This window comes from Petaurus breviceps, unplaced genomic scaffold (genome assembly GCF_028583685.1).
Source record: "Petaurus breviceps papuanus isolate PSGF00001 unplaced genomic scaffold, PetGlider_PUasm1.0 126, whole genome shotgun sequence".
Taxonomy (NCBI): Eukaryota; Metazoa; Chordata; class Mammalia; order Diprotodontia; family Petauridae; genus Petaurus; species Petaurus breviceps.
In genome coordinates this window covers 75,424,593-75,443,038 of record NW_027185655.1, presented here as the reverse complement: position 1 = coordinate 75,443,038, position 18,446 = coordinate 75,424,593, and the positions used below count along the sequence as shown (strand labels likewise).

Below are 18,446 nucleotides of genomic sequence, written 5' to 3'. Positions count from 1 at the left end.
GTGTGTGTGTGTGTGTGTGTGTGTGTGTGTGTGTGTGTGTGTGTGTGTAAGTGTCTGAGGCCAGATCCGAACTCAGGTCCTCCTGACTCCAGGGCCAATGCTCTACTCACTGCGCCACTGCGCCACCCAGCCACCCTAGGCTATAAACAAATTTCTACCTACACTAGACACTTGATAATTGTTTCTTGAATTAAGTTAAATATTTGTTGTTGTTGTTGTTCAGTCACGTTCAGCTCTTAGTGACCCTGAGGTATCATCTACTGTCCATCGAATTTTCTTGGCACAGATAATGGAGTGGTTTGCCCTTTCCTTCTCTAGCTCGTTTTATAGATGAAGAAACTGGGACGTGCAGGGTTAAGTGCCTTTTTCAGGGTCATACATCTAGTAAGTATCTGAGGCTGAATTTGAACTCAGGTCTTCCTGACTCAAGACTCAGGGCTCCTATCCACTGAACCATCCATCTGCCCTCATTTAAATACAGCATTTCTATGCCTTTTGAGAAAAAAGTGCTCATTTTTTACTTGCCTAAGGGAGAAGTTATACACGAAGTGATTAATTTGAGACTCATAACACTTTCCCCAAAGTTACTATGACTGAACATTATAAAATAGTTTCTATTTTTGTTGACTTCATGGGAGCTGTCTTGTTATATCAATTTATAGTAAAATAATGTAACATATTGGTGTAAATGTTAAGCAAGTATGGCAAAAAAGTCGTGACAAAACTACATATAGTTTGTTAGCTAATATAGTGTATTATCCTAATAGTATCTTACAGTGTTTGAGGAAGAAAGGTAATGTTTTTTAGTTAGTTGAACTCATGGAAGTAATAATTTTTTTTAGTTCAGTATTTTTCAGTTCATATGTTTTTGAATAATATTTGAGAGTGAAAATCTTTAATTTGAATCTCTGGTTACTTTATGTATTACTCTTTTTGTATTTGTTTTCTTTCTTCTTTCTTATAGGTTCTATCGTAAGCTGTTTCCTAAAACTGTCTATGATTCTTGAGTCTGTGGCAGACTCCTCAGCCTCTCTTTCCCCACCACCACTTGGGCCATTTAACCCTACTTATTAATAAGTCAGTTACATCTAGTCTGAGTCAAAGTCCTCATTTACAACACCTTCTAATCTATTGTCCTTTCTAACCCTGCAAATCAGAAGCACTTTAGCTTAGCATCAGCAGGTTTTAGAGGATTCATTCTGGCTATTGACAACTTTTTGTATGTAGTTTTTAAAAGATTCTGATGTTGAGGTAAAAACTTTTTCTTATATATACGTGGTTAGCATATTCTATATTAAGGACATTCTTGATATGTAAAAAATTACTTTCTTAATCAGTGGTGACCTATTTCTTTTACTTGTCCTGTATGCCTGAGTTTCAGATTAGGAATAGCCACTGTGAAGCTTTCTAACAATAACAACAATAAAACACATTTTAATTTGGAGGGGGTTGGTATTAGACTCAAGATGAGAAAAAAGTGTCTAACAGGGACTGTACATAGTAGGCCTAAATAAACATTTCTTCTTTGTGATGATGATAATCTCTCGATACAAACATCTGTGATTGTGACTGCACTAGTTTTGAGGAAAATTTTACAGATGCGAAGAACAGTTTTATTGCTCTTGCTTCCTACCAAAGAACAGATTCTGCATGTATTTGGAATGGAAAGGGGGTATAGTGACTTTCTTATGTTTGACTAGATCATTCATGGTAGCTCCTTTTGTTTAATGGAACTGTATTAACCAGCTTAGTTTTACGAAAATGGGTACCTATTTCTTAGTAAAGTTTCAGAATGTTTGGTAGATCTTAAATTATCACCAATAGTATTATTATTATTATTATTGGATCATCACAAAGACAATTTTGCTTTATTTCTTAATCTACAAAACTGTTCAATAAAATTGCACTTATAATCTAAAAATAATTGGAGTCATAGGATTTAGAGTTTATTTTATTTTATAAACAAAGAAATCAAATCCCTAACAACTATATGACTTGCCCTAGTCACACAGAAACAGTCAGGTTTTGGACTTAGGTCTTCTGGACACCAAATCTAGCACACTTTTCCTACTATATTATCACATTTCCTCTAATTTCAATGTGTATGCTTGAGAAAAAGATAAAGCCCACATAAGTGTTTTGAATTCTTATATGTGTACATATCTGTAAACATGTAGTTATATATGTCTTAAGAAAGAGAAAACTGATGCAAACATACCTATATTTTCCATAGGTGTATATATTATAGAGGATATTGGTATATTTTTATAGTGGGGAGAATGCTAAACTTGGAGCCAGAAAACCTGGGTTTGAATTTTGGCTGTACCGCTTCTTAGTGATTGTGGGAAAAATCACAACTTCCTTTTTGAACCTCAGTTTCCTTCTTTGTAAAATGGGATTAATACACTACTTCACAGGACTGTCATGAGTTGTGTTTGGTAAACCTTAAAGCATGAAATGTTATCTCTCTTTATTACATACTGTATATACAAAATATAGCATATATACAACATGATATATAACTATATACATATATACTAAGTAGCATACAAAATGAGTTTTTATATATGGAGAGGCAGCATGGTATAATGGAATCAGGAGTTCCAGATTTGAGACATGTGTAGGTCATTTCCACCTCTCTCTGAGCCTCAATTTCCAAATTTGTAAAATGAGAATAATATTACCCTATGTTTTTGTGGTTTTTTTTTGGTAAGGAACATGTGTGTACTATATATGCATATATGTATAGTTAGATAATTATGTAACATATAAGGTTACATGTATAGGTATAACATCCTAAAATTCCATGTTATTTTTCACATATAGTTAAAGTATTAGATCCTCTTCTCTTTATATTTTCAATTTCTCTTCACTTTTAGTAAGTTTTAGTAGCTAGACCCTTGAAAAAATTGGCCAGGGGAATAGAACTACTGTATTCAATTGCATGAACTTGGACCTTTCTTTATGGAAGGTTACTGTACATTTATCAGCTTTTTATTAGTGTGGCAATAACAAAATTGGTGTTGTTTCTTCGTAGCAAGGGTGTTGGAGCCTCTTGGTATGTTCTGGCCTGAAATTGTAGAGAATTCTGATTTCTTATTTCATTCTTCAACATGTCATATGCTATATGCAAAATGTATAGCTATAATGTAAGCAAATAGACATTCATTGCAACAGTCGAATGCACAGTGTGTACCAAATGAAAATGAGTATTGTCCCTAAAACACTTCTTTTCTTATTATGGATAGTTATTTTTTAGTGTTAAGAAAAATTGCATGCATTTTCTTCCTGTAGCTGCTTCGGAAGCTAAAGGTGGCTTCACTTTTTCCCCTAAACCAGTTTCGTCTGTTATTACTTGGAGCTTAGTCATCATTTACGTAGCTGAGCCCCATTAAGAAGGCTGTTCCGCCCCTAAACTCTGCTAGATTGTAACCACTAGCAACCAGGCTGCAATAATTTCCCTTTGATGACATCATTGGCAGTGGAAGGGCCGGCGGTGGCTGCAGCCGCGGAGCTGCCGCCGTTCTAAGCTGGATCAAATATGGCCCCTTTGCAGCCTCTGGCCGCCGCTGTGGAGCTGGCGTTCTCGGGCTTTTAAGCAAGCAAGTCCGCTCTTCTTTTCTAATTTTTCTTAATTCTTTCTTTCTTTTTTTTCCCCTCAATTTTAATTTTACTCATGGATGTTTCTTCCGATCCTTATTTACCCTACGATGGGGGAGGAGACAACATTCCCCTCCGAGAATTACATAAAAGAGGTAACGCCACCCCCGGGGTCGGGACTGCGTGCGTGCGGAGCTGGCTGCCGGGCCGAGTCGCCCTCCCGGCTCTCCTGCAGCCCCCGCCTCCCGTCCTCCTCCTCTTTCCCTTTTCTTCTCCCTTTCCTTCCCCTCCTCCCTCCTCCCTCCTCTCTCCTTCCCCTCGTCCTTCTCCTCCCCATTCCCGCCTTCCCCCTGCTCTTCCTCCTCCGGACTGAGGCTTTTGGTGCTTTTAGGTGGGAGGGGCTAGGTATTCCAGCCTTTGCAGACCTTTATGCAGTCCTTGATTTTTTTTCCTCTGTGGCAATTTTAATGTTGCTTCTGATCACTTCGGAGAATGCCTCCATCTTCTTTTTATTGAAGGCGTATTTATCACTTGTTTTACTGGTTTAGCGAGACTGTATTGGTTGACGTTGGCAAAACAATGTATTTTCTCTCTTTCGAAAACTCATCATTGTCTTTATGGTAAATTAGGAACTTCGTGTGTTTAGTGTCCAGTTATCATGAACCTTTTAAACTGCCCTTTACATTTTGTATAAAATTTTGATTCTCTTTTAAGTTGTGATGATAAACGACATATTTTTGTTACTTTTCTTTTTTTAATTGGATAATTTCACTTTGTCTGGATTTCTTTTCCTACCTTATTACCAGGTGAAGCTTTTTTTTTTAACTTGCCATGGATTTCATCGTAAAAATTTAATGACAGAAAGTTTGATGCTATTTCTACACATAAGATAAGTGAGTTTGGTTTCTGTAAAAAGGAAAATCATCTTGTATTTCTTGACATAAGTTTTTTGGCCAGCATTTCATCATCTGCTAATTTTGCAGGATTTTATCACTCTCATTTTCATTAAATTGATTACTACAAAATGTCTTGTCACCATTTTTGTTTTGATATTCACTGATGACATTCTATGCATCTTTTAGGATGAAGACTTGGTTTATGAACTGAAATTCCAAATTTACTTTGCCTTTGCTCAGACTCTTATATGGAAAAATAATTAGGTCATGAATTTCTTTTGCTTGTCAGCTTTATAGATTTCAAGACTTTATGCATCTCAAATTTATTTTGGTAGTGACTTACATTAGAATTAGCAATTCTATTTTATTATCTTATAAGGTTCTGGATGATTTCATGATATTTAAATAATGAACTTGTTTAACAGAATGGCTTAGTTAAAAAAATTAATCTTAAATGACTTTTTTGGTCATAAATAACTTTATGTTTCTGAGCTTCACAGTTTTACAAGCAGCCCTTTAAAGGGGGGGGAGGGAGGTGAAAGCTACAAAGAAGGTGAACTTGTTTGCCAATTGTAACATTATTCAATGCTTGATAATCAAGCCATAAAACAAGAGAGCCTGTGTTTTCTCTGGGCTATTACAACATAGTTTCAGTGTGAATGATAAGCCAGGGAATCAAGAAATTTGAATTCCTTATGTGAAACCTGTCAGCCCCTATAGTACTTGTGTTAGTGTCTTTCTTATGACTTTCTTATGATCAGCTAATGTAAACCACACCTTGATCTTTGTGAGAGTTGGTCATAATTATTACTAGCAGTCACCCATGAGGTGCTTAATTTGTAACATCTTGGTAATTTATCTTCAGTCTGTATTTAATAATCTTGCTAGTTTTAATATCAAGCCTGTTCAGTTCTTGAGGGATTGCTTGATCAGTGGAGATTTTAATTTGAAGTCCCCAAACTTTAGAAAATATTTGATAGCTATTTCAATATATTTGGTTTTTTAAAAATTCTATGCATTTTAAAATATTATTCTGAGAAGGGTTCCACAAATTTCATTGGACTGTATTCATTACACAAAAACTGGTTAAGTATCCACTAGTCTATAAGATCCTTGAAGGTAGGTATAAGATGATCATGGATTTATTCACCAACTTGAACAGAGCAGAGGTGGAAGAAGATTTACTTGAGAAAGAATTTTTACGACAGAAAAGAAGACGATACAGGCAAGTTTAAGTTGCTAAGGCTTTAAGTTTACATTAAGACTTCTGGGACACTGTACTTTACAAGGCCATTTACTATAGGGAATTTTGCAAAGCCTGTAAACCAATATATTATGTAGGCTAAGCATATAATTAGGTTATTTGAGCATGATATAGGCATATAAATGGAAGATACATACTGTATTATTTTATGGAAGTAGGATTATTTGCAGTACCCTGTTGTCTTTTTTAGAATAGGTTTGAAGAGAATTTACCATGTTCACCCACATCAATATCTTTTGTTGATGTTGACAGAACCAAAATCAGGACAGATGGGCCATAGAGTTGCTGTTTGGCTTTTTTCTATGCTTTTATGTTTGGATTTGAGGGAGAATATCGAAGGATTGGACTTATTTTTTTTCTTAAACTCAACCAACCATAACAAAAGTCCTGTAACTTACGTTCCATTGGCCACTCAAGCCTCAATTTAACTTATTAAAGATCTTCTTAGCACATACTGATTCAACACTAATTTATTTTTTTTTTGCCGAGTTGTATTTAAAAACAGTTTTTAACATTTGTTTTTAAAACTCTGAGTTCCAAATTTTCTCTCTTCCTCCCTCCATTGAGAAGGCAGGCAATTCGGTATAGGTCATACATGTGTAGTCACACAAAACATATCCATAATAGTCATGTCCAACATTAATTAAAAAAATATATTTGACAGCTAAGTATGTGATAGGTAGATACTATCAGAAATGTAAATCCCTACTTTCCAGGAGCACACTTTAATAGTGAATATAACATGTATACAGATTATTACAAAACTAGGTAGTAAAGTGGTATACCAGTTATATGGATACTAAGTACTCTTGTAGTGCAGAAGTAGTTCGCTTCTGGCCAAGGGTATTAGAAAATACTTCATGAAAGGAGGTGGAATTTAAGATAGGCTTTAGAAAATGAGTAGGATTTCCATAGGTTGAGTTAGAAGAAGAATCCTTCTCATATGAAGGAGACAAGCTTGACTGAGCCAAAGTGAAGAAAAGCAGGAAAGGGGAAGAAGGCAGGCACTTTTAGGACTTAGCAGGTTGGATTGAGCCAAAGGTTTTTCTACAAGCATATAGTTGGAAATAAGACTTGCAGAAGCAGACAAGGATCTGATTGTGGAGATCTTGCTCATTTTAGACACTTAATAAGTTTTATTGACAAGAGGTATCCCCCTAAAATGGAGGAAAAAGGTTTTGAACCTTTTACCTTCTCAGGTGGAACTTAGGTCATTTTTTACCATTCAGAATCTTTGACAGGTAGGACTATAGCTTGTTGGTTCATTTTCTGATGGTTGAATTTCTTCACTTAATTCCATATGCTTATCATCAGTTAGGATTCTTGCCACCTGATTAAGAATTCCCAGGTAGATATATGCTTGTAACTCCAAAGGAAGATCCATTTAGTATGCTTCCATGGGACTGTTGGGGAAACAGTTTTAATAGACTTCATCTAAATAGAAAATTAAATTCCTATGGATTTTTCATAATAATATACCTGGTTCATATATAATATACCTAATCTATTAAAATTAATCATTGTAATTACATATAGATCAGAAGAACAAATAATATTTATTTGCTTTCAAGAATTTTGTTTTTGTACTGAAAGAGGAATAAGAAGGCAGATAGTCTTTCTTTAAATGTTTGCCTTTGCTACAATATATGATGCCACATCTTTTTACCTTCCTTTGCTCTGCTGTCTAAAATTAACTGATATTCTAACATGGTTAATTTTATACTAAGTCATGGTATGCCATAAAATCAAAAGTCTTATAACCATCATGACCTTCCAACTTGTTAGGGCATCCCTGCCATAGCCTTCCCTGTAGAACTTGTGTTTTTGGGAGTTGTCATTTTTCATGTGTATAGGCTTCTTCTATTTTAGATTTCTTAAAAATTGTTACTTTTCAAAACACTGAAATTTCTTTATTTCACATCATGAATTCTTAAGCTCAGCTATGTCTCAGCCATTGTGCCTTTTGCTGGTATCTTCAGTTTTAATGTTGAGAAAAATGTTAAGACAGTATTGTTATAGTAAATTATCATAATTTATATAAAATTGTAATTTATATAATTAATCATTAATGGAAAACTGGTGGTTTAGTTTACTGAATATGTTTTTATTTCGTAAATTCTGGAGCTGTATTTATCAGCTAACATTACCTTTATCTCTCTAACCCATGATGATTATTTGTTTAGACAGACCCTTGCTGCAACTTCACTCACTAATTTAATGGGCTTGTCAGGTAGTGCTTGCAGGGGTTATTTTACTTGCAGAATTCTTGGACGCTGATTCTTCCATTTTTTTTTCCAAATATATGTGATAATATGAAGTTTTATATGCGATCATATAGAGAGGCTAAGCTTTAATGGCACAGGTTACTTCATTGTTTTCCTTTTCCCTACGGTTATAAGAAGCAATCTTATCTTATAAGGGTGGTTCTGATTATTGACATGAAGCTATAAATTGGTTCTCTTTTGCAAAAAGGCATAAGCATACGGGAGGTGTAGTGACTGATATTTTCTTTTCTTTTTTTTGGAGGGCAGTTGGGGTTAAGTAACTTGCCCAAGGTTACATGGCTAGTTTTTTTGTGTGGGTGTTAAGCATCTGAGGCTGGAACCCAACTCAGGTCCTTCTGACTCCAGGGCCGGCGCTGTACTCACTGCGCCACCTAGCAGCCCGTTGACTGATATATATATATATATATATGTTTTTTTTTTTAAAGCAATCTCAAGGTTACAGGGCCAGTTATTTCTGGGTGTGGTGCTGAGTGTCTGAGCGCTGAGCCTGGAGCCAGTGCTCTTACTTGCTGAGCCACCTGGCTGCCCCTAAGCAATTGGGTTTAAGTAACTTGCTCAAGGTTAGGGGCCAGGTGTTTCTGGGTGGGTGCTAAGTGTCTGAGCCCGGGATTCGATCCCCAGGTCTTCTCAACACTGGAGCCGGTGCTCTTACTCACTGTGCTATCTGGCTGCCCCTGACTGACTGATATTTTCTATGAGCAAATTTGGAGTGTGATCATAGTGCCCCCTGCCTTCACTCTTTGGAGATGGGCTAATTTTTTTTTTTTTTACTTAGTATTAAAAAAAAAAAAATTAACAAGCATTTATTTTCTCTCCTTTCCCTCTCTCCCCCAACTAAAACAAAACAAAAATGACACATGTATAGCCAAGCTAAACAAATTCCCACATTGACCATATCAAAAAAATGTATGTAAAATTCTGCATCTTGAATCCTTAACATGATTATAATGGAACTGTGCTCTAGGGTAAAAATAGGTTGGAGGTGATCGTATTGGAGGGGAATTAAGGGAACCCATACTATTGACATAGATTCTACCACTTCTAGTGGATGGAATGATCCATGTAGAGCAGTGCTTCCTTCATATATTTTAAGTGGCTCCACAGGAAAGTAGTAAAACTTTTCTAATCTCCCTCCACACATCCCAAAATGTGCCTTTTCTGTAGGGTGAGGATATGTGGAAATGAGGGTGTAAAAGGTAGTGTTATATTTCCCAAAACTCCTTTGACCATTTGTGGGTCATTATTACAATGAGTATAGAAATGAATTTAGTATTTTGGTGTGAGATAGATAGCAACAGTTGTTCACTTCAATTTCAGTTTAGCTTTCATTTATTTTAGATCAGACAGGCTCCTCTTGCCCACATACGGTTTAAATTACAGTTTAGTAGTAATGATATAAATAGAAATATAATGTGGAATAAATTGCTGTATTTTACCTACTCCCTCACCCCCCCAAAAATAAACAAAACCAAACAACCCTTTCTCTTGGAGCTTGTCAGATGCCACAAAAGAGGAAATTCATTTAGATAGCATCCATTAATAAATAAAAATATTTGTCTTTCCAGAGATATATTTGAATTTTACAGAACCTTCTATTTCTCATCATGAACTATAATCAAGACAAAAGCCCTTTGTGAATAAATTACTTTGAGGCAGAGAAATAGAAAACAAATTCCAGAAATTTGCTAATTTTCCCGTTTTGCGTGTGTGTTTTCACTTGTTATTTAAGTTTATAAATTTGTGTTCCCAATTCATTGATTTGCTCTTTCTTTTGTTGAAGAAAGTATTTAGAGATGTGAATTTTCCCCCTCACAACTGCTTTATCTGCATCCCTTCAGTTTTGACTTTTGCTTTTTTCCTCTCTTTGCTTCTGTTCCTCTCTTCACAAATTAGTAAGTGGTAAATATGGAAATATGAGATTTGAGGTCAGCTGAGAGGCTGTGGAAGCATAAGTAGATTTAAGAATTGTCAGCATAGAGAAAGTAATTAAATCCTTGGGTGCTGATCAGATCACTAAGTGTAGTATAGAAGAAGAGGAGAGAGCCCAGGACGGAATCCTGAGGGACACCTGTGGTGGATGTGGTGGATCATGTGGGCATGATCTAGAGGAGGATCCAACAAAGGAGACAGAAGGAAGACAGAATGAAGATGGGTAAGAGAAAAACCAGGAAAAAGTGTTATCTAGGTGGAGAATGAAGATTAATAAAAGGACATAAGATATGTCAGCTAAGAGATCTGTATTAACTTTGGAGAGAGTAGTTTCGGTGGAATGATAACTTCAGAATGATAAATTCAGATTATAAGGAGGTAAGAAGAGAATGAGAGGAAGAGAAAGTGGTGGCAACTATTAATAGATGGCCTTTTTGAGGAGTTTGGCCATGAAGGGCATAAGAGTTAGAGAGTGAAGAGATGGAAGGATCAGGTGAGGGTTTTTTTTTCCAGGAAGGGACATGGCTATATGTGTAGATAGTAAGATTGCTAAACATTTCCTAACATTTCTAGTATTAACTTCATGAAGGCCATTAAAAACTGATGTGAAATTTTCCATTTCTCATATTTGAAAAATAGAGGGTCAAAGATAAAAATAGGCCTGACTGTGTAAAATTAAAAAAAAAATAACCTTTTGAATAAAATCATCAAAGACAGAACTAGAAAAGAAATAGTAGAGTGGGCTAAAATATTTGCATCATATGTTACCAAAGTGGTATAACCAAAACATATAGGAAATTGACATAAATATATATACCATGAACCACACCCCAGTAGATAAGCAGTTTAAGATTATAAGAAAAAATTTTCAGAAGAATTGCAAAGTGTAAGTGACCAAATGAAAACATACTTCAAATCACTAGTAATAAGAAATTCAAATCAGTTTACCTCTGAGACTTGCTTCATACCCAACAAATTGGTAATCATAAGAACTTAGTGTTGCAAAGACTTTGGTAAGATAGGCATAGTGATTAAGTTTTAGTAAGGTTTGCCCATTCCAGATTTTAAGAATTATGCAGTTTTAAGAAATATGCAATATAGGTGACTAAACTGTCTATCATATTCTGTACATGGCCCATGAGAAATCTTGGAATATTGTTCTGAGAGGTTGTTTTGCTCAAATCTATAATATTCTACTTGCTTAGTTGTACTTAGTGTTTTAACTATGAATGATTAATTCAATATAAAGAGTAATAATCCATTTCAAAAATTAATTCAAATTTATTTGTGCATTTGACTGACTTTCAAATTATTTTTCTGGATATTACTTTTGACATATACTTTGAAACTGATAGCATTTCATGCTCTTTGTATGTTTCACCTGCTGTCTTTCTGTAATTTCACCATCCTGTTAATTATGTTAATTTTATATTTTACATAATATAAGTCAAAAGACATTTTTCTTCGTATCCAGAGAGAACTAATAAAAGCATAGAACCCTAAAGTTGAAAATGATCTTAAAAGTTTATCTAGTGTAAGAAGGAAAATGGAGTAATGGATATAAAATCATTGTCAAAGTCAAGATGACTTGGTGTAAAGCCAAGCACTAGCAGCTTTCCAGAAGAATGCTATAAGCTTTCAAGGTTCTGATTATGTAGTATAGTGAACACTCTATTCAATAACAAATCAGAGCAAAGCATTCACAGAAAATCAAAGTACAGCATTCACAATTTTATAACTTATCACAGAAAATCAAAATACAGCATTCACAACAACTTATTACAGAAATGGCCACATAGTTTTCACCACAGTGGTTACATGATTTTGAACAAAGTACAATCATTTAGTCACTCACTTAGTAACTCAATCTTGAATTCAGTCATCCTTAAGGAGGCTTGTGTCCTTAAGGGTCACAAAATACAGTAGTCAAAGTTCTCCACTCATGGGGCATGCTAAGTTACAGTATCAGTCACTACTCAGCACTCTCTTAAGGGGTAGCGTAAAATACACAGGCTATCCACTCCTCAGTCACAAATAAGTTACAATCTTCTCAGGCAGTACACACTATCCAAATAAATGCTTCTTTCACTTTGACCTGGGGTAGTCTCTCAGATCTCAGATTCCCTGGATCCCCTTATATGGTCTCAGCTCCTATCTGGATTCACCAAACTGTCACCTGGGTTCAAAGGCAGACAGCTCCTAGTTCCTTGTCCAGCTCTCCTGCTGTTCCTGTTTCATGCTGAAGTTCACAGTGTCCAGTTCACCTTAAATCCTAAACAGTCTCTGTTCCAGGAAGTCAAGGCTCAAGGAAGCCACAAACAGGTTCATGTCAAATACCAGTATCACAGTCATGCTTCCTAGGTCTTTGGCAGCTCCCAGGAGCAACTGGTAGCTCCCCAGCAGAAGTTCCAGCTGGTTCCCAGAATCAAAATCACTTCACCCAGGTTCCCAAAATCAAAATCATTCTCTCTAGCCTGGGCCTTTCCTCTTCAGCCTCCTCAGCAGCGCCTGCTACCACCTCCTACCACCTCCACAAAGCTTATCCCAAGGAGTTCTGACTCTCCCTCTCTGGGGCTTTTCCTTATATACGTAGTATTGCTCCTCCCTTTTCAGCTCCTTCCCAGTAAGTGAGCAACAGGAGTTCATACTTTGTTTCTTTAACTGAGGCTTAATTTGAACTAGGTGCTAAGTACTTAGCATTCCAATACAAAGGAATCTTTAAATTTAATTACCATTACACTTGGGTCCAAGTTCTACTTTTGACTCTTTGTCCTGGAAGGCAGCTCTCTTAAGAATATAAAACTTTGTTGGTAGAGAGACAGTTTCCTTATAAAGAGATCTTTTTTAAAAAAGTTAATTTATTTTTGGTTTTCAACATTCACTTCCATAAGTTTTAAATTTTCTCCTCCAATGAAATCACAGATCAAAAATAAATTGTGTAACATAACCCACCTCCCTAATGCCTGCTTCCCTTCTAAAATACCTCTGACAAGCAGATCTGCAGGCTGTTAGAACACCTCCAGCGATAAAAAATATCACTGCCTTATGGGAGTCAATACTTAACAAAAAAGTCAATACTTTTTTTCTAAAAAAAAAAAAAAGTTTCCTTATTTCTATTCATTGAAATAGCATAGGAAAAAATGTGTTATGATAACCTTTCAGATATTTGAAGGTATCTATAATTTCTTACTTTTCCAACTCAAACCTTTCTTTTCAACTGAAAAGGTTCTAAGTTATCTTGCCTCCTAGTCACTGTATACATTGTATACACGGACAAAAATGAACACCTCCTAAAATGTGGCACCCAGAACTGAACACAGTAATTGACATGAATGTGACTGGACACATTACATTATGAGATGGTATTCCATTCAACTTTTGGACAGCTGTCATAGGAAATGGTATTCTGCTTAACTTTTGGACAGCTCTGAATGTTAGAAGTTAATAAGAAACTATTTTATGCTAAAGATAATTAGGCATTTGTAGTTTGAATATGGGTCTGAAGGAAAAAGATTGAGTTTTATGTAACATTTTTCTCCTCTGAGCTGCATTCAGAATACATGGGAATGGAGAGGAGGCTGTTATTTTTTTTGTGAGCTCTTTAGTGAGAATGGAGAAAATTTGAGAAAATGGGCAGAGAAATACTTGACCATGAGGTTATAATATTCTGAGAGCTACTATGTCTTGAGGGGGGAGAATATATATATATATATATTAGGATATATATTAGGATAAGATTTTCTTGTTGCATTTTCAGCTAGTGGTAAATATCAACTAATCCAAGCACAGTCTCTTGCTCATCACAGGCAGTTAATGTTTGGTAGTTTGTTGAAGTTGTTTTTCTCTCAAAAAAAGTCTATGGTAGAAAAGACTAAAGTAATAAATTTAAGTGAAAAATTGGGCATTTAGAGGCCTGAGTTTGTCATTGCTTGCTTTTTGATCTTGGGAAAATGACTTCACTTCTGGGCCTCAGTTTCATGTAAAGGAAGGGTGTTAGATTAGATTATCTCTAGAGGCCAGTTTTGATCTAACATAGATAGGATCTTTCATAGTAATTTTCATAGAATTAATATGAGAGAAGGAGGAGTGATGGTTTTAGGATCATGAAAGGGAAGGTTAATTTATTTTTATGTCTAGGCCTATGATTTGATTGATGTAGATAGCTACCAGTGATGAAACTCCCTTCCAGATCAATAACTCTAAAACATTGGTCTTAGAGAATTGCACATGGTACTGAGAAATTTAAGTGATTTGCCATGGTCACACAGCTATCAGGAGTGAGGAGAGACCTGAACCCAATTTTTTTCAACTTTAATTCAGTTTTCTTTGCCATGTTGCTTTTCATTTATTAAATATGAAATGTCATATTGCCAGAAAACACAAAATAGTGATCTTAATATGAGTTTGCTATTTTAATTCTGAAAACCTACGTTACGTTGAAAACCAGATTCCCACTGTAGCTTTTGCTGCATATTTGCATGTCTACTAGTTGGAAAGAAGCAAATAGTCTTTTTTCACTTGACATCTCTCCTCTCAGACTTCTGGACATAATTATTTAAGATTGCATATTAGGACAACTGCCTTCTGAATGTTTTATAACCTGCTTTTTAAAAAAAATCTACAAAGAGCTAGTCACTGTACTACTTACCATCACTGTTACCAGCATTGCCCTTTGACGGTGCTTTTCCCCCAGAGTGTTGAATCATGATGTGGCACTTTATTACTTATGTTTTAATATTCTCCTATTTTATAAACATTTTTTCTGTTCAACGTATGGCTTTAAAATAAACCATTATTTCTTTCAATATTACAGATATCTTTTTCAGACCAAACATGTTACAAACGAATTAGTGGATAGTAATGGAAAAATATTATTTTCGTCATAGGAATTTGTCACAAAATATATATATATATATAAACATGTGGCAGAAGAGGACAGCAAAAAAAAAAAAAGAGCATCCCAGAGACACATTTCCTCTGGGCACTGGGTCTTAGGTTAATTTTCTTTTGCCAAGGTAAAAGGAAACTAGAATAGCCTTTCAGGGAAAGTTCAGTGCCTTTTCCTACTTTCTCTCTCCTACTACTTTCTTCTCCATTTAATTCACTAATGTGATTTTTTTAAGTACACTGTATACTGTGTTGGGAATTACAAGTAGTCTCATATAACCAACTGTAGGGTTAATGGAATATAAGATCTTTCCCATCCATTAATAGGCCTATGTGACCATATAGGTTTCCTTTTTTTCATTGGAACAGGGGCTGTGTTCCCAGGTCTAAAGGTACATGGGTATTTCAGTCACAGATGTCTTGCTGCTTTGATCTCTGACCCAGTTCACAGCTGTGACACATCCTGAGTCACAAAGAGCCTATTCAGGGAGATTTATATTGCCTTGGTGGAAGAGCTTGCTTAGGAGGAAGCTTGCTTAAGGGGAGGCTTGCTTGCTGGAAGGCTTTCACACCTTTTGATACTAAACTAATTAGGCACTGAGTCATGTGGGCTGTGATACCATCTGGCTTTGAGCCTCTTAGTTGCAAACATATATACTGGGAGGTTGGTGTTTTACTTTGGGCTTCACTCATGGGAAGAATGTTTCACTTCAGTTCTTGTTGATGCCCCAGACAAGACTCTGGGTAGCTGTTGTTAAGGGGCCCGGGCTATTGTGAACTCAGATGTTGGTGCTCCCTGGTCTGGTGATGTGTATAAATAGTTCTGTTACTTTGTTTAGACAGTTGGAATCCTGTGTATTGAATTCTTTCTGATATACTAACTTCTCTGTACTTATCTGTGTTGTTTAATTAAAGTTAAAATTAAAATTGTCGACCCCTTTGTCTTTCCTTTAGAAAAGCAGATCAAAGAACCTGTGCTAGCAGCCCTTCTGTGTGCTAGTGTTATTGGTCTTACACCTTTCCACAACAGCTGCAAGTATCATTAACTTGCCTAGTTTGACATACATTTAAAGTACCAGACAGCTCTTGAGGAAACTGCCTTAGAATAGTTCTGACTCCTAGAAAATCAAGGACCCATTCTGCTAGCTACTCTGTTGGGAAAAAGTTAAAGTAGTTCTTTCAAATAGCCACAGCAGCTCCATGTAGGTAGGGAGATGCAACATATTCTTAGATAATCTAGCACAGGATATATACAAAGAAAATATGAAGTGATGGAATGAACACGAAAACTGGGGGAACTAGGAAAGGCTCCTGAAAGAAAGTAGTACTTGGACTGAACTTTAAAAGGAGGTATGGTCTAAGAGAGTATTTCGGGAATGAGGGACATCCTGTGCAAAACTATGGAGGCTGGAGATGGATTTCCTGATATGAGGAACATCATCAAGTAGGCCAATTTATTTGAAGTATAGTGTGTATATAGCGTGAGTGAGAGTAATGTGTAATCAGTCTAGTAAATCAGGCTATGGCCTAATTGTGAAGGATTTTAAATGCCAAATAGAGGTATTTATATTTTGTTCTGGAAGTACTAGAGAACCATTGAATCTTCTTGGGTAAGGGGGTGAAATGGTCAGATACAATAGATTCTTACCATTCTTGGTAGTTATGGTGTGTATAGTCACCTCAAACACAGAATTAATGGAACCATTCATTGCTCATAGTGGAAATACTTGGGTGATATTCCAACGAGCTGTTAGTTAGCAACATTTACTTTAGCTGCACTTTCCAGAGCAGCCTCACCTCCAGATTGGTGAATTTCCTCTTTCTGGATTTGTCACATTGTTGATTCATTAGCATTGATCTCATGGCCAACAACACTATAACTCATGCTTGAAACTTTGAACTCATGGCCCACATTACTGTGATTAAGCCTGAATGAAGTTTATCTAACACTCTTCCTCCTTCTTGCACTTAGAAACTAGACAGCAGCACTTTGGCATTATATTTGGGGAGCCACTTTAAACAGTGAAATTATCAGCAGAAAGCATAAAAATGCAAAAAACAGCACTAAAACACCATGAAAAGGAAAATTGTTGACATTATAAGAGCACTTTGCCTTTTTTGACTGCAGCTGAGAATGTGCATATTGGGCAACTGAAATATTTTGGTGCATTTCAAGTATTGATTTTGTGGTTTGATTTTATTCTTATAAATTTTAGCAAGTAGGTGAATTTACAAATAGGGACAATGAGTAATGAAAATCAACTGTATGTGCTTTTAGAATGCTAGCTTGGCTTCTGGGTAGAGCATGGATTGGAAAAGGGAAAGACTAGGTTCAAGGAAACCAATTTCACTGTTGCACAATGTGAGTAAAGAAAAGGTGACATGTGAGAGATTGTTGAGGAGTTGGAATATGCAAGATTGGATATGGAGGTTCAATCAGCTTAGAATTGAAGATAACTTAGTTCATGAACCTGAGTTCTACATGAAGTCTTTACTAACTCCAATTGCTAACAACTGGATATTTGACTACTTTGTATTCTCTTTATATTTGTCCATATATTTTGTCTACTCTTTTAGAATGTGAGTTCCTCGAGAGTAGAGATTGTTTCATTATTTGTTGTGTTATTTGTTTTTGTATTCCCAGCACCTAGCACCATGCATGGCACATAGTGTTTAACAAATACTTGTTGATTGAGTGAATCGAGTGACTGGATGGTGGTGTCCTTTAAAGACATAGAGGAATTATGAGGAGAGATGGGGTTTAGAAGGAAAGACAGTGAGTTCTGTTTGGAACATACTGAATTTGAAGACTTAAGTAAAATAGAGATAAGGATTGGATATATGGTTTTTGGAAACTGATGTGAACACTAAGTAAATGTAGAGAAAGAAGAGATTGCTCAGGACTGTGACCTGCCCCTTCTTTAGATAATGACTATTAGTGTGTTGTTATTTACTAGTATAGACTCATACTAAGACTGACTTCTTGCTTCTAGGTTCCTAGCTGTCCTTGGGAAGAGCTAGGTCTGTTCTAGCTCTGATCCAGATCTTTTTTCTTTTTTTTTACCTCAGCTTGGACTCAACAAATCTGTCAATGCATTCTGGGCTTAGAACCCCCAAAACTCCGACTAGCCTTTTTCCTAGTTCTGGATGTTTACTTTCTGTGAGCATTTAGAATTGTAGCAAAATTATAAAAGTTTTAGAGTTGAGAGGGACAGATGAGAAAACTGAGAGGCCCAGGATGATGAAGTCCGAAGTCACAGTTATTAGTTGAGTTAGTACTAGAGTATAGATTTCCTGAATGCTAGGACAGTGCCCTGTCTAAGTTTTGTTGCTGTTCAGTTGCTCTTCATGACCCCATTTGGGGTCTTTGGCAAAGATACTGGAGAGGTTTGCTATTTCCTTCTCTGGCTCATTTTACGGATGAGGAAACTGAGTGACTTGCCTAGGTCACACAGCTAAGATTTGAACTCAGAAGATATGTCTTCCTGAATCCAGGCCCAGAGCTCTATTCACTGTGCCACCTAGTTGTTCCTTCTAAGTACAACATATAATTGAGGCAGCTTGATGTAGTTTTTAGAGCACCAG

General features: G+C 36.0%; 1 protein-coding gene across 6 annotated transcripts in view; it reads left to right on the top strand.

The window, feature by feature from the left end:
- Window positions 1-18,446, top strand: part of CLCN3 (chloride voltage-gated channel 3) — a 122,090-nt gene that overhangs the window by 42,108 nt on the left and 61,536 nt on the right. The window contains exon 1 of one of the 6 annotated variants that reach the window (XM_069097075.1): window positions 996-3,602. The exons of 3 other annotated variants lie outside the window; for them this stretch is intronic. Coding sequence is in view for 2 of the 3 variants with exons in the window: in XM_069097055.1 (XP_068953156.1) it covers window positions 3,677-3,755 (79 nt within the window). In the remaining variant the exon portion in view is untranslated. Of the gene's footprint in view, window positions 1-995; window positions 3,756-18,446 lie in introns of those variants that run through there. 2 more of the 6 variants (XM_069097055.1, XM_069097092.1) reach the window with 2 other exon arrangements.